The sequence below is a fragment of the Coniophora puteana genome (assembly GCF_000271625.1).
Source record: "Coniophora puteana RWD-64-598 SS2 unplaced genomic scaffold CONPUscaffold_1, whole genome shotgun sequence".
NCBI classification, from domain to species: domain Eukaryota; kingdom Fungi; phylum Basidiomycota; class Agaricomycetes; order Boletales; family Coniophoraceae; genus Coniophora; species Coniophora puteana.
Window position 1 is genome coordinate 1,304,173 of NW_006913053.1, and position 23,136 is coordinate 1,327,308.

The 23,136-nt window shown below is 47.5% G+C and overlaps 10 protein-coding genes across 10 annotated transcripts; 5 read left to right on the plus strand and 5 right to left on the minus strand.

Moving 5' to 3' along the window:
• Positions 1–1,061: 1,061 nt before the first annotated feature.
• CONPUDRAFT_68851 (DDE-domain-containing protein) lies at positions 1,062–2,773 on the minus strand (the record flags this gene model as incomplete). The annotated part of the gene is given in 6 exon segments (XM_007764484.1): positions 1,062–1,161; positions 1,181–1,421; positions 1,494–1,923; positions 1,972–2,032; positions 2,116–2,388; positions 2,472–2,773. The coding sequence occupies 6 exon segments, from the start codon at positions 2,771–2,773 to the stop codon at positions 1,062–1,064; spliced, it is 1,407 nt and encodes a 468-aa protein (XP_007762674.1).
• A 1,061-nt stretch (positions 2,774–3,834) lies between these two features.
• On the plus strand, positions 3,835–5,585 carry CONPUDRAFT_148397 (uncharacterized protein; the record flags this gene model as incomplete). Its single annotated transcript, XM_007764973.1, has 7 exons — positions 3,835–3,921; positions 3,980–4,056; positions 4,106–4,625; positions 4,678–4,836; positions 4,885–4,926; positions 4,979–5,046; positions 5,450–5,585. 7 exons carry the CDS (start codon positions 3,835–3,837, stop codon positions 5,583–5,585), a joined length of 1,089 nt encoding a protein of 362 aa, XP_007763163.1.
• Positions 5,586–5,610: 25 nt separating this feature from the next.
• CONPUDRAFT_68853 (uncharacterized protein) lies at positions 5,611–6,523 on the minus strand (the record flags this gene model as incomplete). Its single annotated transcript, XM_007764485.1, has 5 exons — positions 5,611–5,733; positions 5,791–6,011; positions 6,133–6,309; positions 6,346–6,454; positions 6,506–6,523. 5 exons carry the CDS (start codon positions 6,521–6,523, stop codon positions 5,611–5,613), a joined length of 648 nt encoding a protein of 215 aa, XP_007762675.1.
• A 1,773-nt stretch (positions 6,524–8,296) lies between these two features.
• CONPUDRAFT_68854 (uncharacterized protein) lies at positions 8,297–10,006 on the minus strand (the record flags this gene model as incomplete). Its single annotated transcript, XM_007764486.1, has 7 exons — positions 8,297–8,650; positions 9,049–9,240; positions 9,280–9,469; positions 9,515–9,718; positions 9,779–9,825; positions 9,882–9,937; positions 9,973–10,006. The coding sequence occupies 7 exons, from the start codon at positions 10,004–10,006 to the stop codon at positions 8,297–8,299; spliced, it is 1,077 nt and encodes a 358-aa protein (XP_007762676.1).
• A 1,360-nt stretch (positions 10,007–11,366) lies between these two features.
• CONPUDRAFT_148398 (uncharacterized protein) lies at positions 11,367–11,996 on the minus strand (the record flags this gene model as incomplete). The annotated part of the gene is made up of 1 exon (XM_007764974.1): positions 11,367–11,996. One exon carries the CDS (start codon positions 11,994–11,996, stop codon positions 11,367–11,369), a length of 630 nt encoding a protein of 209 aa, XP_007763164.1.
• Positions 11,997–14,613: 2,617 nt separating this feature from the next.
• On the minus strand, positions 14,614–15,746 carry CONPUDRAFT_68855 (uncharacterized protein; the record flags this gene model as incomplete). Its single annotated transcript, XM_007764487.1, has 5 exons — positions 14,614–14,617; positions 14,692–15,025; positions 15,212–15,401; positions 15,456–15,649; positions 15,707–15,746. The coding sequence occupies 5 exons, from the start codon at positions 15,744–15,746 to the stop codon at positions 14,614–14,616; spliced, it is 762 nt and encodes a 253-aa protein (XP_007762677.1).
• A 470-nt stretch (positions 15,747–16,216) lies between these two features.
• Positions 16,217–18,315, plus strand: CONPUDRAFT_68856 (uncharacterized protein; the record flags this gene model as incomplete). Its single annotated transcript, XM_007764488.1, has 8 exons — positions 16,217–16,387; positions 16,567–16,953; positions 17,324–17,492; positions 17,553–17,585; positions 17,646–17,726; positions 17,788–17,824; positions 17,876–17,887; positions 17,940–18,315. The coding sequence occupies 8 exons, from the start codon at positions 16,217–16,219 to the stop codon at positions 18,313–18,315; spliced, it is 1,266 nt and encodes a 421-aa protein (XP_007762678.1).
• Positions 18,316–20,569: 2,254 nt separating this feature from the next.
• Positions 20,570–20,839, plus strand: CONPUDRAFT_148401 (uncharacterized protein; the record flags this gene model as incomplete). The annotated part of the gene is made up of 2 exons (XM_007764975.1): positions 20,570–20,760; positions 20,812–20,839. 2 exons carry the CDS (start codon positions 20,570–20,572, stop codon positions 20,837–20,839), a joined length of 219 nt encoding a protein of 72 aa, XP_007763165.1.
• A 114-nt stretch (positions 20,840–20,953) lies between these two features.
• CONPUDRAFT_148402 (uncharacterized protein) lies at positions 20,954–21,916 on the plus strand (the record flags this gene model as incomplete). Its single annotated transcript, XM_007764976.1, has 4 exons — positions 20,954–21,020; positions 21,070–21,272; positions 21,329–21,703; positions 21,755–21,916. The coding sequence occupies 4 exons, from the start codon at positions 20,954–20,956 to the stop codon at positions 21,914–21,916; spliced, it is 807 nt and encodes a 268-aa protein (XP_007763166.1).
• A 541-nt stretch (positions 21,917–22,457) lies between these two features.
• CONPUDRAFT_148403 (uncharacterized protein) lies at positions 22,458–23,039 on the plus strand (the record flags this gene model as incomplete). Its single annotated transcript, XM_007764977.1, has 4 exons — positions 22,458–22,606; positions 22,655–22,722; positions 22,771–22,974; positions 23,026–23,039. 4 exons carry the CDS (start codon positions 22,458–22,460, stop codon positions 23,037–23,039), a joined length of 435 nt encoding a protein of 144 aa, XP_007763167.1.
• Between the last annotated feature and the right edge of the window lie 97 nt (positions 23,040–23,136).

Sequence of the window (23,136 nt, forward strand, 5' to 3'; positions counted from 1 at the left end):
CAATGCACATCTTTGAACAAAGGCATCCCACTTTTCATCTGGCTTTTCTGGCTCCGACAAGTTGGCATCCTCATCATCAGTGTGGGTCTCAATGTTGGTACCCTCAGCCGGGTCCTGCATGAAATGGAAGTTCGCTTGTGAGAAACAATCATGCAAATCTAAATTAAACATACCTCGGCATACTCGGGTGACCAGAACTTCCGCTTCCTGCCTGGGAGAGGCTGTTTTGGTGGCTTGGACTGGTGGGGTTAAATGAAAAGTGTGGTCATAGTAAGAGAAAACTTACTGGCACTCTGGCGACTGGAGCATCTCCAGGCTCGTCATCCACAAATATAAGTGGCAGTACCTTTGGTACCTTTTGCTGGATGGGCAAATACAATTAGCATGGGAATGAAGCGGCCGAGATGTACCCACCTTCAGGCTCTTCTTCTTGCCTTGGCTGGCCTGTTCATGTTAGGGGTGGTGTCGCGTGTCATGCTAGCATCGGCTCGCAATTTGTTTCTGTGTGGGGTTAGGTGATGCATGTACACTATGGGCATTGGGTTGGAGTTTGAACCTTATTGTAGAGATAGTAATCATCCTGCTCTTCCATTAAATTTGGAGGCACACAAAAAGATGTTTGACATACTGTTATCCCCCGTGAGAAGAGACAGCCAAATTCTTGGATTTTCTTAAATATTTTTGTGTGAAGCTGGTCCCTCAAGATTTGGGGTGGAGATTCTGTGATACATAAAATATGGTGTAAAAAAGTTTCAACCAATTGGAATGAGTCTGGAATGCACAATGCATGAATCAGTGGTTTTGACCTGTCTTGACCTGACCACTGCCAGTCTGTACAGACACAATAACAGTTAATAACCCTGATATCGGAGTCAAGTCCTAATTTGGCAACTGTGATAGCTCACACCTGTGGCTCACACCACTATTGTTGTTGACTCCCTCCACATTGTTCCCTCCCTCTCTTGCTCTTGCTCCAAGCTGTCCCCTTCCTCAACGCTCCCCAGATAAATCACAGATAGGAAAATTAAGGTAATTATGATAGCTCATTTCTATACAACTAGCTAATCCTTGTCCTCAGATGTTTCCAACCTGTCCAAGTCATATTCCTCTCCATCACCTGCACCATCACCTGCACCACCACCCTCATCCCTTGAAGACCCACTAGAGAAGAACATCTTACGTGAGGGCTTGGACAGCATGTAGGAGGTGAGATCGGAGGCCAGTAGGCTTTGGTAAGCAACACTTCCTCTTTTCCATCTTGGCTGCCGCCTTCTCGGACTCATACCTCGTGACTTTAGCATTCCAGTCTGCTCGCACCTGCTCATTGTGCTGGTCCCTCTTCCGACTTTCCTCCTGCCATGCTGCTACAGCCTCGTCATAGGCTGTCTGTGCCTCTGTCCGCTGCTCCTTCGCTGTTTCATCTGCCGCAACTTAAAGTCCATGGGCTTGAACCAGTGCAAAGAACTCATCATCGGTGAGTAACCTTGGCATACCATCCCCCATTATCTGAATTTGCTTAACTCCCTTCTTCTCCCTCTCAGCTAACTGCTGTTGCACCCGCTTGCAATACCAACTCTGGATCATGATCATTGCACGCTTGGCTTCTCGGCCTTGCTGCTCCTGCTTCATCCAGTTCTGAAGTGCCAAGATTGCGTCAGCCAGGACCCCTTCATTGGCTGTTTCTGGAACAAATCCTTGCAGGACATCAGTTGAAGCAGTGTTAAGAGGGGGTAGAGTGAACTCTGGAAAGTGAGAGGTTGACTGAATGGGCTCAGTCCCTGCTAGGAAAGATGCCGATTTGGACTGATTCAACGCCTCATAAACTTGTTGTACACTCAAGACCAAATCCACCTTGTCTTCTTTGTCATCAAGTCTGGTCTGCGGTGAGTCCGGGAACTTCAAGTGATGAAAGATCTGGCTAATCTGTCAAACAGGTGTTGGGTGGTTAACTGGCATCGCAGCTGAAGCTACGGTTGCGCGACTAGGCGCTAGCTTATCTTTGGAGATTGCATAAGGGTTGAAGCCCATCACCCTGAATGCAGACTGGATGGTTGCTGTTGTGAGAGCTCGTGTCCATGCATGACCAAGGATGGTGAGAAAGTTATCCTTTGTCACCTTGCCTGGTGTGTTGTCGTGTTCTCAAGCTGAGCAAAGACGACAACATCCAACCCTTGGTATACATGAGTTGAGTGAGTGGGGTAGCAGAGGACGTGAATGTTGGCCTGTCGAGCATGTGCAATGAAGCCCTTGGTGTAGTGTGAGTTGTGTCCGTCAACGAGAAGAAGCCTTGCGTGTCTGTTGGTTTTCTCTTTTGTAAATTCATCAAACTGCTGGATCCATGCCTTCCCTACTTCACCGTTGATCCACCCCTTCTTTGAGTAGCCAACTCTAGGTAAAGGTTAGAGTTTTTGTGCGGGGCTTGAGCATGAGACTTACGATGCGTGCAGGGGGTTGTTCTTGTTCCATGATACCTGATGTCCTTGTCCTTAAAGATGACAGCTGGAGGCAGCAATGTTCCATCTGCACATATGGTGGCTATGACTGTGATTGTTTCTCGCTTGCCAGCTTGCTGCTGATAGACTCCACCAGCTCCACAAATGCCAATAGCGCATGCACAACCGGACAGTGCAGGGTTAAACCCTACCTTGTCAGAACCGTAGATGAGTTTCTTAGTGATGTTGTGTTCCCGGATGGTGTTGCCTAAGAGCTCCATCCACACTGCATGTGTAGTCAGATTGACAGCCTGTCCACAAACTGTCTCTAGATTTGGCATCCATGATGTCTGCAGGATGTTGTGTTTACGAAGGAGGAACCGCCTGGTCCAGTTATGACCAACACCCTCAAATGATGGGTCACAAGTACGGATAATGTTGTTGACTATATCCTGAAGCCGTTCATGGGTCCAAGGAAATCCTTAACATGCACATTCTGTGAGTGCATCTAACACGGTAGCTTCTTCCTCTGGCTTGAGATGTGACTGGCTTGCCCTCGTGTCATGTAGACTAGGTACTTCATTGTAGCACTTGCAGACAGTGTTAAAGTTAATAGTTACATGTTCCTTTGTTTCTTGAAGGTGTTCTGTCTCGACTGCTTGACACACACTTCTGTAGCTGACCTTCTTCGGACCAGGGTTCGTGACTCCTTCTCGGTACTTCTCTACTGCTCTTAGCACCAGCCTCTCCCTCTTTTCCAACCCCTTTCACTTCTTGAGCTCTTCGGGTTCAGCTTTCCCAACCATAGTTCAAGTAGAAGTTTGTAGGGGATAGAGTAGGGAAGTAGTGTATTCTTGAGGCAGTTCAGCATGGCGTTGACGAAAAAAACCTTGGCACTGGTTGCCAGGTCCAGCGTTCCGTAATTGGCATGACACGGGCACAATCAGCTGAGATAAGCCAAGATAAGCCAAGATAAGATAATTTTTTCACATGCATTGTATGATTTGGGCACTCCTCCGCATTTTATTTTTCACACTTGCACCAGTAGGGTGATCCTCCTGATCTAACCTTAGTGTACTTCCAGAGAGTGCATAGTCCATGCGTGGTTTTTGTTGCGAGTGTAGCAGTCTATTCAAAGGCTGTAGGGACCACTCAAGTCAGAAAATTTTCAAAAATGGTGTTATTTTCCGGAGTTTGGCTCTTGTAGCAGTCTATCAGGACATCCTTCTGAGCTCTGTATTTGCAAGCACATTCCTTAGTATGTAGACATAATTGTCATAACTTGTACCTGAGAGATATGTGTGACATGGGGGCAGAATAAAATGTTGTATATTCTGGCGGTGGTGTACATTCTCACGGGGGATGACAGTACTTTCCTCTTGACACAAACTCATATTTTATCATGGACTTTGACCCATCCGATAATGTAGGGGAGCTTAACATTGCAGAGGTTTTGCATGCTGCTGGGATAGAAGGATCTGCCAGCAAGGTGAGCCTTGTGTTACCTAACTGCTTTTGTTGAGGGCAGTAACACTGCACTTATTCAGGGCAACATCTCATGCCAGGGTAACCATGAGCTTCAAAATCAGAACACTAACCTGAAAAAGCAAATCAGGGAACTCCAGTGAGTCACTACATTCACGCGCCTGGGACTAACTATATGTGGTCCCCAGGGGGGCCATTAAGCTCCTTAGCAACCATGTGCATGCTGGTGGAACTCCTTCCGCGCCGACACCTTCTACCGCTGGCAGCTCCAACTCCACTGCCACTTTGGTGGCTGCCCCATTCAATCTCGCCAAACTCAAGCGTGAGCTTGACATGTTCAACCTCAAGGGTCTCAATGTGCCCTCCAGCCTTCTCTACGAGGCCGATGTCAACATCATCCTCTCTGCTTCCGACTACCTGCAGATGGAATCCACATGGACCTCCCACGAGTACCAGCCTGTTGATGACAAGATCAAAACCAAGCGCTCTGATAACATCAAGAAAGCTCCAAAGGGATCCAAGGGCATCAATGGCCCCAAATTCATAACTAATAACATTAATGATACTAATCAGTATATTACAGGCAAGGACAGCACCCCGGTTGGTGGCAGTCTCATTGTGGAAATGCGCAAGGACGTTCAGGAGCTTTTATACGATATTGGTGTGCGCACCCGCCTTCCGCAGACCTTTAGTGAGATGCCTCTCTGTGTCCGCTTGTTTGTTCTCCATTTGTACCTGTTGCTGCTACCCTGTTCTCCAGCTATGTGAGAGGAACTGGAAGGTACAGCGCCTCTCGGAGAGTGTCTATGCCAGCATGATCTCCACATACCAGGAACACATAAAGGTGCAGGAGGAGGAGGAAGCACGGAAGGGGATTGAAGAGAAGGAGGCTCGGGCTGCAAAGCGATGCAGGGTGGAGGTATGTGATCTGGTATGCCCATATCTTGCATCATACTGATATTGATAGACTATGGGACTTGCTCTTGATGAGCTCCGTGATGAATCTGTAGTAAATGGTCAACTACTTTATGATCATTGGCTCTTACATACTCTATTTACAGGTTCCTGAAACCCCTTCTCACTGCCCTTCTTCCTCCAATGACCACCCTCAAACCAACTCGACCCCCCAGTGTGTCACGCCCATGCATCTCCGGTCAAACTCCGATCCATGTTCGCTCCTTTGGTACTGTTTCGGTATCTCCGGCGGCTACGGAGTAGATGCGGACACACTCAGGAATTATCAGTCAGCATGTTTTCTTGTGACCAACTCACTCCACATTCTACCTGTCATTACTTTATGCCTGTCATTATTCCGCAGTTACACCTGTCATGTTTTGTATTCTTACAACCTTTGATCATCTTCGGTGATTACTCATGATACTCCACACTTACTCCAGTAGCTATCCGGAGCTTATCCAAAGATCCAGACTTATGATATAAATAGTGGTAGCATTCAACTTGTATTTGATAGTATGTGATTGTGAGAGGAACACAGATGGGATTGACCCATTTGTTGACCTTCTCAACACCAGCCATCAGAAGCTCAAGTCTCAGAGTGTGCCTGCTTTTAATGAGAGGCTTAGACTTATGCAGCAAGGCAGTGAGTGGCAGGAGGATATATACGATCTACCTGCTGTTAATATTTTGTTTACTGTCCCTGAGGAGTAGGAATAGTATACATGTTTTTATTCATTTACTGAGTAGGCCAAAAGCAAATGAACTGTCCATTTGGTGCGGGAGTATAGCTATCAGTCAATGCTGCAATATCTGCAGCCAAATCACAAGCATAAACAACCTCTGCAACCTCTTGACCCCACTTGCAACGCCAATCCATAGTTTCATTCAAAACAGTTGTCACAGAGTTTGCACTCACAAGCAAGGGAAATATGCTTGCTATGTCCTCAATCCCCTCATTGTCTATAATCTTGTCTGGGGCCACTATGGTGCACAGAGGATGTGCTCTCCATGTCTTATCCTGCCAGAGCTGTAGGGCTTGTTTAACTTGCACCCTGCTGTTCCTAGGTTGTTTGGCCTCAGTATCAGCATCAGGCACCGGCTTCCAGGTGTGCAAATGTGAAGTTCTGAGTATATCTCCTGTGAACCATTGCAAATAGTCAATGGGACTAGAAGCATGACAGTTTCAGCACCACTTGTTGGTGCACAGTGTTCCTATCTCAAAATAAGCACTGTATTATGACAAACATAGAATACCCACTCTCTGGTGTGTTGTTGTCAAAGTATGTAGCCAAAAAGTCATGAACACAAAGTGTCTTGCTGTTAATGAGGTGAATCATCACTGCCCCAAGTCTATGCTGTTTGCTAGATTGCTCTGGAAGAGGTGTCCTGAGTGCGGTATCTGGGTTGTCATCAATTTTGTCTGGAGGTACTTTTTCTGCCACCCGAGATTCATAGAAAGTTATGTACAAACCCTCAGTGTGCAATGTGCGAGCAACGCGCCCTCCACGCTGATTCCAGTCTGGAATATTACAGCAGACACCCCACTGAATTACAATTGTAACCCTTGGGTTATCCACACCCTAAATAAAATATTAAAAAATGCATGAACTGTCCAAATAACATCCTCTTACCACAGCGCATGCAGACATTGTGAGTAGTACGCATGTATTGCCATCTGGACAAGCAAAGTCTTTGTAAACTTGACATCTATAGGCCTCAAACATTTCAGAGTGAAACTCACAGATGAGTCCTCAAGCACGTTCCTCCAGGGTTAACTGGCCATGTAGATGGCTAGTCGCCTCAGCAGCCTGATTAATATTGTCAAAGTAAATGAGGATCCTTGCATTGTTGTTGAGGGGGAGGATAAAATTGAGACTTTGATACATTTTTTCATAGAGCCCACAACTGGCCAGAATGTGTATGTCATATTTGACTGATTAGACATGTACTTGATGGTATCCCAGGTCCCCAAGTGCCTAAAATGAAGGACTCCTTCAACAGTCCTCTTGATGTGCCATAGAAGGGTTCTTGAAAGCACCTAGATTGGAGTTGCCTTGGGCATCCAAAGTCGAAGAGCATCACCAACTTGACCAAAGGCCTGTTGAGAAGCAGTGCCCCCATGAAGAGGTAAGCCAGATGTATAGTTAGTGTGTGCTTCATCAACATAGACTTGGGTTATGAGAAAAGCAAAGTTCCAGTGGGTGCTTCTGAGAAGACTTGCAAACTGTGGCATCTGCTTACCACCCTCAAATGGCCCAAATGATTCGGGAGAAATGAGGACAATGGGAAAACCACCTGTATGGACTTTCTGTATGCAGGTACTTAGATTAGCATTAAAAACTGTGAACATCTGCGCATTATATAGGTTCTTACATTCCAGAACTCTTCTGCATGTCTCTCCTCTGGTGTTGAATAGTTAACTGCCACTGTTTCAAGGCCAAACTTGGCAAACTCTTTGATCTATAACAACTTGAGCAACTTATGAGGTATAGATCAACCCATTCTACTGACCTGGTTTGATTGCAGCTGTTTCATTGGCGATATAATCAACAATACCTTTTCTGGTTTAAGAAGGATGGGTAGAAGCATAGCAATAGTTTTTCCTGAGCTGGTAAATGCATTCACAATCAAATTTTGCCTAGAAGCCATTGACTTTAAGCACTCAAGCTGCATCTCCCGGAGAACCATGCAATGTTCAGAAGTAATAAAGAGTAACAAAGAGGCACGGAGAGCATCCTTTAGCTGCTTTCTGTCAAGACTATGTAGGTAATCTTTAAGCAAGTCAAGCCTAGATCCAAGAATTTTGTCTTCAAAGGCAGCAAGAGCGTTAGCTGGGAGATCATAGATGTAGGCTAGCCTCCTGCAAGTTTTTGTCAACAGCAAATCATTTTGCTTTTCTAGTTCCTGCAGATTCCATGCCAGCTTGAGTAAGGATTTGAGATAGAACAAATCAGAGAGGTGTGTCAGAATTCTGGCAGCTACGCAGACTCAGGTAGCACAGCTGACGTGTCTTGCGCATAGGGGTTGATTTCCCTCATTAGATTGCATTGGAATGCAAACTGCCTCAAAAGCCCTATCTAAATCAAGAAGGCAAGGACTCCAGCCAATTCAAACCCAGATTTACAGGACAAGCTAACTGTAATGATGCAGAAAAATACCTTTTGCAGGATGAGGTCACGTTTTATCATGGCATCCGTAGAGTTCCAACATGTTCAAACATCCCTCACTGGCATGAGTTGCCATACTGGGAAGCCATTTTTGAGCGTCATCTCGAGGCCATAGATGCAAATTGAAACCTTGCAAACCTTGGCCCGGCGTGCAGGACTACTAACAATTTTGACAACAATGATCCAGAGCTGCAGGCTTAAATGTCAGACTAAGAGTACGGGGAGAATGTGGAACACCTACCTTTTTGAGTGGGTTTAAATTGGAGTAAGCTGTCTTATTGCCATCTGGTGTTGCTCACTTGGATTGGGGTTGTTGTAGTTGTCTGCTTCTGTTGCCTGCTGGTCTTTGTTTTCTGTGTCAAGGTCAAAGTTCAACAAAAAATGCTTGTTCTCCTCCTCATAGTAGTCATGGGCAGTGGGGTCTTGGTCAACAAGTCTGAGAGTCAAGAGGATCTTTTGGACAACAAGGTTGATAATGTGTGCAGCACAGCAAATTTGACTGTTTTTGGGATGGAAAGGAATCTTGTAGCAGTTTTGAAGCAAGTTGCAAACCACCTCTGCAATGACTTTGTTGGCAGACGCATTGTCCATAGTGATTGAGATTAAGTGCTGGGCAAACCAATGTTAGCCAATACAGTCAACGGGGGAGCATAAAAGAGAAATAAGCTACTCATCTTATTGACACTGCCCATGTTCTGTGTGGCAGACCAGAACACCCTTGCTGATCCCTCCCCTGTATGCTTGTCTGCATTGAGGTGCCAAAAATCAATGATCTATGAGTGAATGATCCATTCTTTGTTAATCCAACTTGCAATTGTAGCAGAGAACAAGAAGATCATCTGCCGGGTAGTCCAAGAGTCATTATTGTATGCAATGCAGGATGTTACACTCTATACCATATGTTAGTCAGAAATAATAAGTGACAGTGAGGAAGACAATCATACCGCAAGCTCTTTTACAATTGCACCATGGAACACTTTGTGAATGCGTGAAATAATGTTACACACAGTTGTGTCGGTGGGGAGAGTGAAGCAGCACTTGATATATTCAAAGAGAATGCAAAGAGAGGCAATCTTGCCTGTTGTGAAGGGATGATGGCTCTCCAAAATATAAGCAGCAAAGTACTGATTAAAGCCCTGCTGGGACAGTGAGTGCAAGGGATTAAGACAGCCTTGTTCGAGCATTTTTGCCAAGATTGCCTGTTGATGCTCAAGTGATTTGTCATCACGAGCACCTACATTGTGCATTTCACCTTCACCATCACTGTTATTACCTGTGTCATGGGTGCGCTTGTGCTGGTGGCCTACCTCACACTCATGCTTGTGCTTGAGGTGAGTTGCTAAGTTGCCAAGTGGTGCATGTTTTTCCTCCTCATTATAGTTTGTAGAGTCTGTCATGCAAGGGATGGTGTGTACCCTGCCCAAGCCGCTGTCAACTGACATGTGTGTATAAGAAGCTCACAATACCACTCACACAGTACAAAGTTTACACTTGAATTCCCACTGCTTTCCTTCCTTCGCGGATGAGATTGCCTTTGGTCCAGTCCAAAACTGCATTGACTCGTTAACTGGACCCCTTGCACCATTATGATGTGTGTTTGCCTCGCACTCTTCAACAGCACGTATTGCCCCTTGTCCATCTGAGCCTTTGTTATTGCTCCCAGCACCTTTTGCAGCTCTGGAAGTTTGTGAGTGTCAGTGCTTGTCCTCAGGTTGACTTAACTAACTTTATCCTTACATCCCTTGCTCGCCTGGGCCACTATCCCGTTGTAGATGCTTTGCTTTCTAATTAAATGTGAGCACTAGTGACCAGCATTTGAATAATATAGTGCTTAACTCACCAATTTCAGGACCTTTGTCTTTTTAATCATGCTTCTTGCACCCTTGACGAGCAGCGCTGATGCATGCTAGCAGCATCTTTTACCACTGTACTTGCAACAGACATCATGCTGGAAGGCGTTGGCATGCCTGATGAGACAGAGATATGATCTACATTGGCTGCACTTTGCCTGCAACACTTGCACTGCAAGTGTGTCTACTCAGGTGAGCACTATTCCCTTACGGATATTGAATGCAGTGCACCTTATCACCACTTCCATTGTTTCCAACCCACTCCCCTTCTGTTTGTGATAGATCTTTGGCAGCATCAGTCTCTGCAGCATTGGTACTCAAGTCATCAATGTCCCAGGCCAATTTGGATGGCTGGTATGTCTTATCCCTTGTTGAACCCCCAGGCAGCCAAAATTCTAATGATTATGTCAATATTGTAAGAATGCAGGTCATATTAGAGGCATTTGTAGATGTGCCTTTGGGCCCGTAAATCTCTTTAGCAAGGTATCCTCCCCCAAAGCTCCAAAGCTCCAAAGCACCTCCTCTCAAGTGGGTACATCTTGAAGTTTGCCCTGGGGCAATCCAGAGGGTGGTAGACCTGGAGAGCTGGCTTTGTTTGATTCCTGGAGGGCTGCATCCGTGGTTTGGGTTGCATTTGAGAGCCCATGGATTGACAGTGTCAGTTGTGACAACAGGTACTACTAGTGTAATACCAAGTCCCAGATATTGAAGGTTCTCCTAAAATGTACAACGGTCTGGTTGTTCAGGGAGAAGTGGCCCTAGTTCAACCAAATGTAGATAGGAGCGATGTGGGAGTGATAGGGAGGATTGATATACAAAGATGGATTGGGGAGTAGTAGCGATGATGAGGGATAATAGTTGAGGATGATGATGAAGTATAGAGAGATGATAGTTACGATGATGATTAGAGATTGATGATGAGCTTAGTGAGTACTGACTTCACACTTGGAAATCAGGGAGGAAGATGTCTCTCCGCACAGTCTAACTACTGGTCTATATACTACTAAGCCTTTGCGCGTACGTGTATAGTAAGGGCTATGCGTATAGTATTTGTAAGTAGGGCTGTGGCACTGAGTAAGAGAACTGAATAATATGAGAACAATTTATAAGAGCCACAAGAACGCTTGGTAAGGACCACAAGAACAAAGTATAGTGAAAAGGAAACAGCGAGGCTGCGCTCGCGCAGCATTCTTAGTAAGTATGAGAACAAAAGACAAAGAAAAGGGAAGTGGACGAGTAAGCAAGGGGAAGTAGTGGTCCATAGTCCAATCAAAACAAAGCAAGTGAATAAGCAAGGGGAATGGCTGATAAATCGAATGACAGATGCGAGAAGAAGATAGTAGAAATAGTAATGCGCTCACAAATCCAACACTGCCTTCCACTCCAAGTGACTCATTAATGACCAAGCCAGTGGTCTTGAGGCTGCGCTCCCCCTGAGGCGCTGACCAAGCACTGAGTAGGGTAGTGGAGGAGAACTACTGCAGTGGCCTATGCTGGAATACCGGTGGCTTGGCAAAGGAGTGTTCATGGTCAATGGCTGATGAGTCGCTGGATGTCCTAGATGCCCCAGACGACGTGACCTCCAGGAATGCTGCTATGAAGTCCTTGCTGGTCTGTGGACTGATGGGGTGGAGGGCATGATAGACGCTGCGCCGCACAAAAGAGAGGTTGCAGAGGTGATAAGGTAAAGCCAGACGAGCAACGCAGTGGAGAGGGCGATGTTCTGTGGAGTAGACGTTGAAGACAATGTAGTCCTGCTCATAGTGGCAAATGGAGTGAACAGGACCTCTAGCAGCCTTAGCTTGTCCTTCGCCAGCAGGAAGAATGATGGTCACAATTGACCCAATGCCGACCTTGAGATGGTCGTTGAAATTTGTATGAGGGTCTGCAACGAGGTAGTCTCTGTTGGCAATGCAGTGAACGAAGGTGGTGCTGGGATACATTTGGGGCTCTGAGAATTGGTGAAGAAGGTCGAAGGAGTGGAAGATACTGTCGCTGATGAGCCACGCAAGGAGGACGCAGTAGAGAAAGACAACAAATGTGACTGAGAAGATGACGGTCACCAGAGTGAAGAGGAATGGGTCATCTATGACTATGCTGAGCATGGTGATGAGAAGAGACTCGGTTGCGCCCTTCTGCTCTCTTGGTTATGAGGTGTATTCTTGTCCTGCGTATCCCTGAGGTGCATTGGCAAACTGTATTAGCGCTCATCTTGAACCATATCGCGGGCCAATCACTATTGGTGCATGATAGCGGTTAGCACGGAGTCATCATAGACAAGGCCAAGATTGGCTCACCATAATGTCTTTAGTTCTTTTTCAAGCTGGTGAAGATGCTGCATCATCCAACCGTGCAGCATCTTATGCTCATAAAACACAGTCTGTAAGTGACTGCAGATGTAATCCATGCAATGGCAACCTCAGACATTCCTCTTCATCTCAATAACCCTCTGACCCATCAAGAAGTTTGCTAAAGCATTGATTGAACATTTTCCAGCCCGTTTTGCACTGAGGTGAGGTCATGACACAGTAGATTTCATCTTTTTTCTCAGCAAGAGGGACAATTTCTGGAAGCCCTTTGTTGAGTTGTGTGACACATTCAATTACAGCTTCACAGGCAGCCTGCTTGTTGTCAGCCTTCCCCATTGTGAGTAGGAAAGGTAGGGAGACATCCACGGAGGAGGACAAAAGGCAAAGCTTGTCTAGCCTGATATCAGTTCAAATGCGAGACTCACTGAGTGAAAGCTCTCTGCATGCCTGATTATCTAAGCCAATGGCATCCCCAGGCCTGCAGAAGGACGGTGGAAGCTCGTGGGTAGCCTCGTCCGCACGTAGCGCGGTGACCTTCCTTTTTGGGATGATTTCTTTGACTGGATTTAGCCCCTATCTTAGCACGTCGGAGACCCTTAGACATAAAGATATGTCCGCAATAGCGCATCTGTAGGGTTGGTAGCTACGACCGGCGCTTATATGACATGGCAATTTGCGATCGATTTGGTCCCGAAATCAATCGTTGCGTCAGTTACAGCCTATAATCACGTGGAACTAAGCCTAAATTTGCCACTGTTGCCAGCAACAACTGGAGTACTAGTGGCACTGACAATGGCCGAGCTTGTTGTAACATCTCATCACCGCAACTTCAACTTACATTGTTCGCTTTCATCGCTGCTCAGATCTGAGTGTCAGAGGTTGTACAAATATGCTCGTCATCATCCTCACTAGGATCATAATGACTGCTGAGAGTCGGGTTTGATTTCTGCAAGCTCAAATGTGGCTTCCATTGTCTTGCATCCTTTTGACCACCGAGATTAGCTTATTGACCCTGCGTGGCCCAAAGTATTATTTAAGATGGTACTTGGAGCACTTCTATACTTTAGTTCATCTCGCAGAACCTGCCCAGCATGAGTAACATCTCAGACTGGGATGGACTCATCAATATCCTCGTCTCCCTGGCAAAAAAGGTTATTAACACCTCACCTGCCTCTGAAATTCTTTGTCTTGAGTCCCAGATCCCTCTATAATCTCGGAAATGGCACGTTCACCCACTTCTTGGGCCAGTACTTCAAACTTAAGCTATGGGCTTGGGATAGGTATGTATCAATGCTTCAGTTACAAACTCGTGTGCTCACCAATCTCCCGATTCACACAGATGGAGCATACTTACAGGAAAGGAGGCTAGAGAAGTTATTACTCCTACTGCGTTCAAGAAGCAGAAGCAGATACATGCATAGACTATCATATTATGTTGTTGTAGGCCTCCGCCACCTGCGGAGATACTGCGGCAATATTAAGCCTGCTTGTCCATATAGCGCGTCAAAACCCCTATCTTATAGCGCGTGAGGGGCCGATTCGAGAAAAATTCCGGACAAGCGTACCTGGGAGCTTCCACCGTCCTCCTGCAGACCATCTCATGCTCATAAGTACAATCTACATTGGCTGATCACAAGCCTCGGATTGCTATAATGTCAAGCCCGTGAGAGACTCTGTCACTCCCTGGTCAGTGACATTAATTACACCACCCTATACAGCTATGATGCATTGAGTATATGTGTCAACACTGTGTCTGCCCAGGGAGAACCAGGATGTTTGAGCTATGCTCCACTAGGGATCCCGTGTCCCGAACACCTATGGATCCCATCAAGTAGTGACGTGTTAGATCCCATGTTCAGGCGTAGTCTACAGAACTTGTACGTTACCACTCCGGGGGTTTTCCCGCCTCCTGCTAAATCTCTGCTAGTGGGAGGGACTTAGATGCAGCGAGAGTGTAGTCCCTCAACCTAGAACTTGTGCCGAGCATGCTGCCATCATTAATAAGCTGTCATAACACCTAATTGGGTGTTTCAGCCACCAAAGGCTCGGCACAGTCTCGGCTCATCCCATACGGGCGATATAGGCCCTAGATGTCAGACACGTCAGACTGCCTGTCAGCCCAAGACAGCTGGACACTGTCCCCAACGTTCCCGACGGCCCCTCTGCTTGTCATCCGCAACAACGAGCTCGTATATCTCCGTGAATACAAGTCCCCAGAGTGCGGGGGTTTTTTTTTGCTAAATGATGTAGCTAGCTATTTAGTAATTCACACAATGGTTTATAAGCATAAAGGATTGAATTGGGTTAGAATTGAAGATGGCGAGGGCAGAGTACATTGAACAATATCTAAGAGACATATATACTGCCCAGCACGTTGAGGAGTCCCTAGTGGGGGTGTCAGAGGTGTTCAGCATCACCTAGACACCAGAGAGGGATAGTTAGTATATGCTCAGATGATAGAAAATTGAGAGCTCACACTTATGGGACTTACTTGACATCAGAGTCGACAAACTTGGTGCTGACGGCGGCATGCTTCTTGCGCGATGCCTTTGCCGACGCCTTTGCCCTTGACTTGTTGGAAACCCGGGCACTGGGGACGCAACACTTCTTAGCACTGCTGCGCTTGCCATCCAGAGTCTCCCAGTGACATTCGTCACTCTTCAACGCATCACGCAGCCGGCGGATGTGGCCCACAGTGCCAATGTTGGAGGGGCGGGTGAAAGGGGCACCCTCGGGCCATCCGACCAGGCACACACTGTAGTTTTGGACCACCTTGTCCTCGTATTTCTTGTAGTTCATGCACACGTTGGGATGGCTGATGGTGCCTGCAATGGTCGTTAGTTTTCGACAGGAATTTTCGGAAGAAAAATAAAATACTTGTGTAAGCCGTCGAGGATGGCCGCCATGTGTAGCTTGCGAACATTTGCTAGGCTGTCGGCATGCTGGGTGCACTGGGCAAGGTCTGTTTGGTGTCAGAACAAAGCCAATTGTCTCGGAAATCATGCACATACTCTCATTCTGAGTGCACGCCCACTGCTCGTATTTCTGGACCACCTCATTGGGGGTGAAACCCAAGCCACCCTGGAAGAAGTTGTCGGAGTTGTTGGTACCATAGATGAAGGGCTCAATGATGTTGTTGATATGGCCGTGCACAACCATTATAGTGCTGTAAATACCTGTGCGAAGCCGAAGGCCGTCAAGCTAAGAAAACAAATGTTATTCTCAACACTTGATGAGAGAGAGATGAGTTCGTACCAGCTCAACAATCTTGCGCTGTGTCTGGATGGTGTCCATGTTGGCTGCGTGGTTCAAGAGGTGTATGGAGGTCTCCTTCTCGTTGCAGTAGTCCTTGAGCGCTTGCATCATGTCCCGCTGCTCATCCGGCGTGTACTTCTTCATTCGGATGATAGCATGCAGCTTGGCAACTTGCTCTTTCCTAGTTAATGTATCTGTGATAAGGTATCAGTAAATGTACCATGGCGTATTAAGTATACAAGATGCCTTACCACTGGTGTTGTCCAACCTGATCCATCTGCTAACTCTCATACTACACCTGCTATCTCAGTAAGCCGGATATTACAAGATCGTGGCCTTTCTGTGTTGTCAACACATCCTAACTTATTTTCAGAGCACCTATTTGAGCGCCCATTTGAGTGCTACTCACCTGTAACAATGATTCTATTCACAGCGGCCCATGTTTGTAGCATCCATCCTACTGGCTGGTGCGTCTTTACCTATGGCGCAATGCGTGCTATTGCACCCAACCTGCTCTACTGTCACACCCAATTTCTTGAGCTGGGTGCAACAGACAGTTTTGTTGCCGAGGTAAGATATTCAAGTCCTTCAGCTTGTTTGGATACTTACAATAGGGGCTTAGGAACACGTGACATCGCTAGCATGGTCACCTCCATGCGTAATTGCGTATCACTGATATATTGCAAGGCAAGTCTTTCGCAAAATTTTCACTTTCATCCTCTCTCGTCTGAACGCCTACCTATCGTTCTTTTCAGCCCACCATGTCTGATCATTGCCTCCCCCCCACAACTTCCCTAATCCTGGCCAGTGGCAGCATGTCAGTGGTCAGCAAGGCTATGCCCGATACCCAGGCGAGTTCAGCGACCTTGTTGCATCCATCCAACTGCCCGCAGCAGTACAGGACAACATCACCATGCCACCGCTGGTGGACTGTACATCTCGCGTAGGCCACCGCAACCGGCTCAATGAGCCTATGCAGCCCAACGTGTCCTTGGGGGCGTTTTTGCCGTCCCCAGAGGACCCGCTCGCCAGCTTGTCAGCTGAGCCCGACTAAAATCTCTTCAACGCCGTGCTGGACGCCTGTGACTGGGCATTTACCCCCGACTAAGAGAACACCTTCAAAGTCGAGCCTGAGCCTGAGGACGAGGACGAGAACAAGGACAAGGAGGCTGACCTCCTCGAGCCACCTTCACATTCAACCTGGGCCGAATGCAATCCTTCAAACCCGATCATTCCAATGCGCCCCACACGCCCCCTCCCAACAGCTCAGCAAGCTGCCAAGTGTTCTATTGTGCGTCTTCAGAAACAAGAACGCGATGCCGCCATTCTTGCTGATGTGAAGTCTATCATCCCGATGAACGCCGACATTCAATGCATTGCCACCAAGCACAACATCAACAAGAAGAAGGTTCAGGGCATGGTGAACTCTCACATGCATTCGAAGGGGAAGTGGGCGGTTCAGCTCTACAATGCCACCATGCACCATGAGAAGATCCGGGTGCTCTGAGAGTCAATGCAGCCAGTGCACAAGAGGAGGAAAAAGAGGAGGAAAGTCTTGGGCATGACATCAGTTTCAAATGCCTTGACGTGATGCTCAGCCCTGCTTACCCTGAGTTGGGCTCTTCCGGCCATGGACCAGAGTCTGTCTTCCAAGACAGACATATGAGCTGTGGATATCAAGAATATAAGGAAAATATTACAATTTAATACACTCATGGAAGACAGAGCCAGCGACAATGAGAGGAAGGGTGGGGCATGCAACTACCACCCACCATGAGGTCTCCTAAGGTATTGGATAAATAACGAGTGAGTTCGTGCTCTTGTTGCCCTCATCGCATTCTCCCTCGTTGCACTGAGGGGGTGACCAGCCTGCTGGCTGCAGTTTGACAGGTGACAGACGGAAGCAAAACTGCTGCAATGTGGCAAGAGTGGGAGGCAGCGGTGATGACTTAGCTTCCTCGCTGGGAACTGGAGTGCAGTTTTTGGGTGTTCTCGCGATAGGGGCATCAAGGTTTGCATCAAGTGCTCTGCTCATCAGTAAGTCCAAACACCTAGCTGCCTTATCATAGCTTGCCTTCCCTTAACATTCGCTCACAGTCAAACTCAACGCACTGTACTTTTCTCAAAAAGGTATGTGTCTGCCAACATTTGGTAATTTTTTCATTAGATTATTGATTATCCTTTGTGCAGATCATGGGCCGAAAACCGTCTCCCCCTCTCCAATGCCGAACATCAGCGCTGAGCTGATCAGAAGTATAAGGAGAAGCCCAAGTACGTTTCGTAAAACACCGCTGCACATGATCATGTTGCTCATATGGATGTAGCGTCCAAGAGGCAATTAGGGAGAAAGCGAGGCTGCGAACAGCAAGGTGAGAGAGCTCGAAGCCTCACGCGTACTTTGAACTGATGTCAAAATACAGGAATCTAGCTAAGTAAGTGCATCATTATTCTGACCCGCACGAGGGTCTGACAAGACATCCGTAGACACAAGGAACTAGTAGCACAACCATCTGCCCAAGAATACGCTGCCCATCTAGAGGCCTCCAATCCCATTACGACCCGTTCCTTGCATACTAACGCAGCTGACATTGTCGACTTCGACACATTCCTGCGCGCTTTCCACGCTTGGACATACAACTGGGGCCCGGCTGAAACTTGGCTTCGGAAGCAGTGGATATTGATAAGTCACACCCTTGGCCAGGGTGTTGCAGCTGCTGACAAGCTGAAGCGTGATTTCACAGCCCACACACAAGAAGGCTGGGCTATCATGGATGCCTTGAGGCACATTGTAGATACTGAGGTACAATTTTTCGATGCACATGTTTTTGATACTATTGTAGCACTTGTCACGGATGCGTGATTCTTTGAGCACAAGGACTCTCACCACATTTTGATGGAAAGCAAACTTCAATAATAATAATATCTACTTCTCTATACTACAACTCAAATACATGAATAGTAGCAAGATTTCCAAAGTGTACGGGTTGCCCGAGCATATGGGCAATCTATTGTGAATCCATAGTGAACTTAGGGTTCATAGTGATCCCCGCGATTTGATAGTGAACCTATTGTGAATCTATAGCAAACTGGGATTTGACAAGCAGCATATATGGCCTCTACATTGTATCGCACTTGCGACGGGTGCTCTAATTAAATGCAAATGCAAATGAAAGTATGTAGTGTACGTCCTGTTTGATTTTGGAGAGCATAACATGATCCAATGTGTTATGATTACTCGACCTCTCAAACCAGCGGTAAACTGTTGTGCTACTCCTGTGACGCGGCAACAGCAATGGTCACTTTGAGTTAATGAGGGCAGCCTCACTCATGGTGCACTACTTCTATTTCTTCGACGGAATCATTGAAAGTCTGATACTCTCCATGTCAGAGGGGAAATAGCGAGCATGCTTGATTGGTATTCATAACATCTAATGTTACTAAAATTACAGCTACTCTACTTGCTCCCAGTACGCTCATTCAGTGGTGGACATTTTGTCCGTGGCGAGGGCCCCCCCTCACTGATTCCTCTCTGGTCAAAAGCAAGAGCCTCTCTTGTAGATAGCGTAAATGTCCCCCCTTTCATACGCCGCGGTGTACTCCAGCATGGCGTGGCCTTCGTCGCGGAATTTCTTGTGGCAAGCTCCTGAGACGTGCTTAACGCGAACCCATGCTTCAGGCCTGAGAAATCAGTAAAAGACTGCAATGTGAGCAGATAGGTGTACTTACCACGTGTAGAACATACCTGTTTCCAAGCCCTGGAACACCACATAAAAGCAGCGAGGGGGCCTTCATCCAAGCGGCAGAGGTACGAGGTGGGGCGGGGTCACATTGGGAGGATGTTGGTCCCACTGGGCACGGTGCTCTACCCAGTGACGGACCATTTCATCTCGTGTAGGGGAGTGACCGTGGCTCTGCTCATTGCTTGTAGCACGTCAGCGTGGTATCCCAAAAATCTACGTCTGACCAACGTACTCGGGCAAATCTGCGTGAACCGTTACGGGTGAGGAGGGGGCTGGAGAAGGTGGGATTGGGGCAGGGGCGGGAGCTGGGGTGGGAGCCGGAGCTGCACGAGAAGCCGGTCAGACGGAAGACAATGTGCGCAATGCTGAGGAGGGGACAGAGCTTTGACCTGAGTGCTGGGATGCGGACACCCAATCCCCACAATGAGAGATGCGGGCGCTGCTCCTTGTCAGAATTACGTCTAGTATTCGACCTTTTACGGCTTTATTGGTTCATCCAGAAGCCTCCTGTACGGCGATGTTCCTCTATGAGGTCTACAAGTAAACACCGCCTTCATATGTCTACACAGGCGCTAGGTATCTCCAGTAGGTAGTATTAGCGCCTTACGCATTCATGCATTCGTGTGGCTCCACGTCCATCGCACTGAGCCACGTACATAGCTTACGTAGCCATCCTGCATTACCGTGGGACTCGGACTATATAGCATTACAAATATGGTAGTGACTTCACACGCTCCTGTCATATATATACAGTCGCTACCACGAATATCATCTATAGTGTCTTTCTACCCCAAACGACTATCATCGTCAACCAACCAGCCTAACCGCTACTAACTCAGTCTTCAACTAACTGCCCGGTGAGTCTGCGCTGTTATAGACTTCTATGCTATACTCGTGTTCGATCTTCGACACTCCTTGCAGTCGATGCTGGTGCACGGTGGGGAGGGGAGTTGTCGATTTCCACCACCTTAGTCACCATTTTGGTTGTGGTTGTGGTGGTTGTAGTGGTGATGTGCATGGTGTAAGGGAAGTTGGAATGCAGGCGAGGGTATCGATGTTCAATGTTCATCCGACGTTGCGTCACGTGATCACCCGGCCGCTGTACATTTGCGTTGAAGTCCTTGTGCGTATTTGCGCGTATCTGCATCATGGCCAATAGCAAAACCCAAGGTAAACAAAAGAAAACAACCAGAAGGAAGATACATACCATCACTCCATCGTGAGACAAGGATGGAGTCAAGATTCCAGTAGTTCATCAGCATCTTAACGCGCAGAAGATGCATTTGAACTTTGTGCAGCAGCAGGAGGTGAGATTATGAAGTAAGTGCTATGGATGTTCTGATTCAACAAGACCACTTACATTTGCTGTTAGTGATGACTGAGCAGCAGCGTGAACTCGAGAGGCGGAATCTTGAGCTGCTAAGGGAGATGGGGGGATCTGACGAGGAAGACAAGCTCAAACAGCAGTTCAGTGCTGCAGACGTCTTTGACGGCACGCAGGAGTTACCTGTCAGTCATGCAGGAGGCGAGCTGGAGATGCTCATGTCTGCTTATGGGTATACAAGGTCAGTGAAAATACTTGAGCTAGGCGTTGATCAACACTTACTTTGTCATAGGAAACCAAAGGATACACAATCACGGTGAACGCGAACAGTGAGGCACGAGGATGGATTCCTCCGCCAGCTAGATCAGCTCGCGGATGAGTACATGAAGTGGGAATGGGAAAGCAACCGACCAGTGTCCATGTGCAAGTTGTCAATGTCCGACGCAGACGTGGAAATGCTGGTCGAAAGCGCAAAGAAGCTATCTCTGGTTGACATCTTCGGTGAGAATTTCTGTATTATTTTTAAACATAGGTGCTCATGTGTGCACAGCCGTGCGAACATCTACAGTGAGCTCCCCCTTTAATCTGCTGTTGGTTCCTGTCCTTGTGAGGCAGGGGTTCATCTTCTGCTTGCCCAACTCTCCCTCAACTGTGTTCACGGTCCAATCACTGCGGGCATATCATGTGCTGAAGATGCGGACACCTCAGGTGTCCACACAGAGCTACGTGAGGTCCCTCTGTGATTTGCACAGGGTGGGCGCGTCTTTGTATTTCTGGCTGTATAGCACTAATTTAATCTATACCTGCAGGTTGTGTTCAACACCCACCTGGCTCGTCAGTTTGTCCAGGTGTTCAACATGTATATTCAAATCAAGCACAAGGTGGCAGGCTTTGTTCGGGAGGCCCTGCGATGTGACATGCCGGACTGGCACTTGGCGCATGTTTGTCCCTGCTGCATGTATCACCTTACTGATGAACCTGAGCTCAAGTACTCAATGTTTTATACAATGGACGGGAACGACTCTCTCAAATGCGCATATAAATGCTTGCAAGACATATCTGAGGGGGCAGGGGCATCATCCAAGTTGCCGTCACTGCTCAAGGTCCCTCCAGACAGATATCTCAATTGTGAGACAGTCAACAAGTGGGCAAACAACTGGCTAGATGCTCTCATCAGCGACGAGGTACGAGTCAGCATGTTTTACTATTATTATGGCGCTCTAATGAATACGTAGGGAATGGAAGACAATCCATGCGCTGGGCGCTGGAAGAATATGAAGGACAATATTGCAAAGAAGATGTGGGCTGTATTCAACGAGACTGGTATCTTCCTCGCTGTCTGTAGACACGGCTTCTTGCTTCTTGTTGCCGACATGGTGAGGAGCAGAGAACTCTAAGTCTGATTAAAACTACCACAAACATCTCTAATGGCTGGCTAGGGCTAAATACCCACTGGCCGTTGTCGAGCAGCTCCTCAAAACATTTGGCAAGAACTTGGGTGGGGGGTTTGATATTGGATGCAAGTTCAAGACTACACTAGCCAAGTCTCAACTCGGAGTTCTCACCCAAGAACTCAATCACACATGTCTTGTGGGCGCATTTCACGGTCACGCCCACTGACGCCTATGCCAGCTCGATCATCTCACCATGTACTGCGAGGGCGTTGGCCTTGAGGATTTTGACATGTGTGAATGAAAGTTCTTGTGCTCGAACACCCTCACCGCCTCTATTCAACATGCAAGCATTTTCCACCGGCAGCTGTTCATTGACCTTTATCTGGAGTACACGGACGAATTCGACGTCTATACTAATTTATGTAAGTCTTTCATTGGCCACTGCATTCTTTTATTCACTCCCTGTGCCAGCGACGTTTTTGTATAATAATTACAAACAAGCCCTCAGCTTCTCGCAGATGGTGTTCCTCAGCTGGCTGTCACGATGGCCCACCTCAAGATCAGCAATACAAACATTTTTGCTGTGTGGCTGAAAGAGGAAACCGATTACCTCAAGGCTCTGAGGATGGAGCCAATTGAAGAGACTCTGCAGATGGAGTATTGGGAACGGCTAGGGGCTCTCGAACGCGCTGAGTAAGTACTTTTGGCTTATCTTACTACTATGTTCTGAGTTTATGACAGGAAAACCCTTGTTGATGTTCCCGTGTTCATATCCACTGCCAATGCCTTGGCGACGGCCGGAACGAGCGGTCCAAATGAGGCCCGTTTGGCTGCAATTTGTCGCTGACACGCTCGAGAAAAAATCACACGGGAGTCGGAGGCCGTTGCTGAGCTGGAGCGTCAGCTCGGTATCATCAAGCGGTGGACATCAGATTGTGCAGAGTGGATGGAGGCCGGGCGACTTGTGGCCAAGCACAGCTATCAGCGTGCACTCGACAAGCTCGAGGGCCTCATCGTGGCCCGTATCTTCGAGATGGCAGACATAGATAAGCCGGGGAAAGGTGCGTCATAGTCTCGCATGGAAACATGACTTCTGATACAAAGTTCTTCAGGTTATGCCTTATGAAAACATATCGCCAAGGCATTAAAGACCCAATTGGCGGCCATCCACACTGCCCTCAACCAGTACAACAAGGCAGCCCAGGCAATGAACCCCCCCCCCC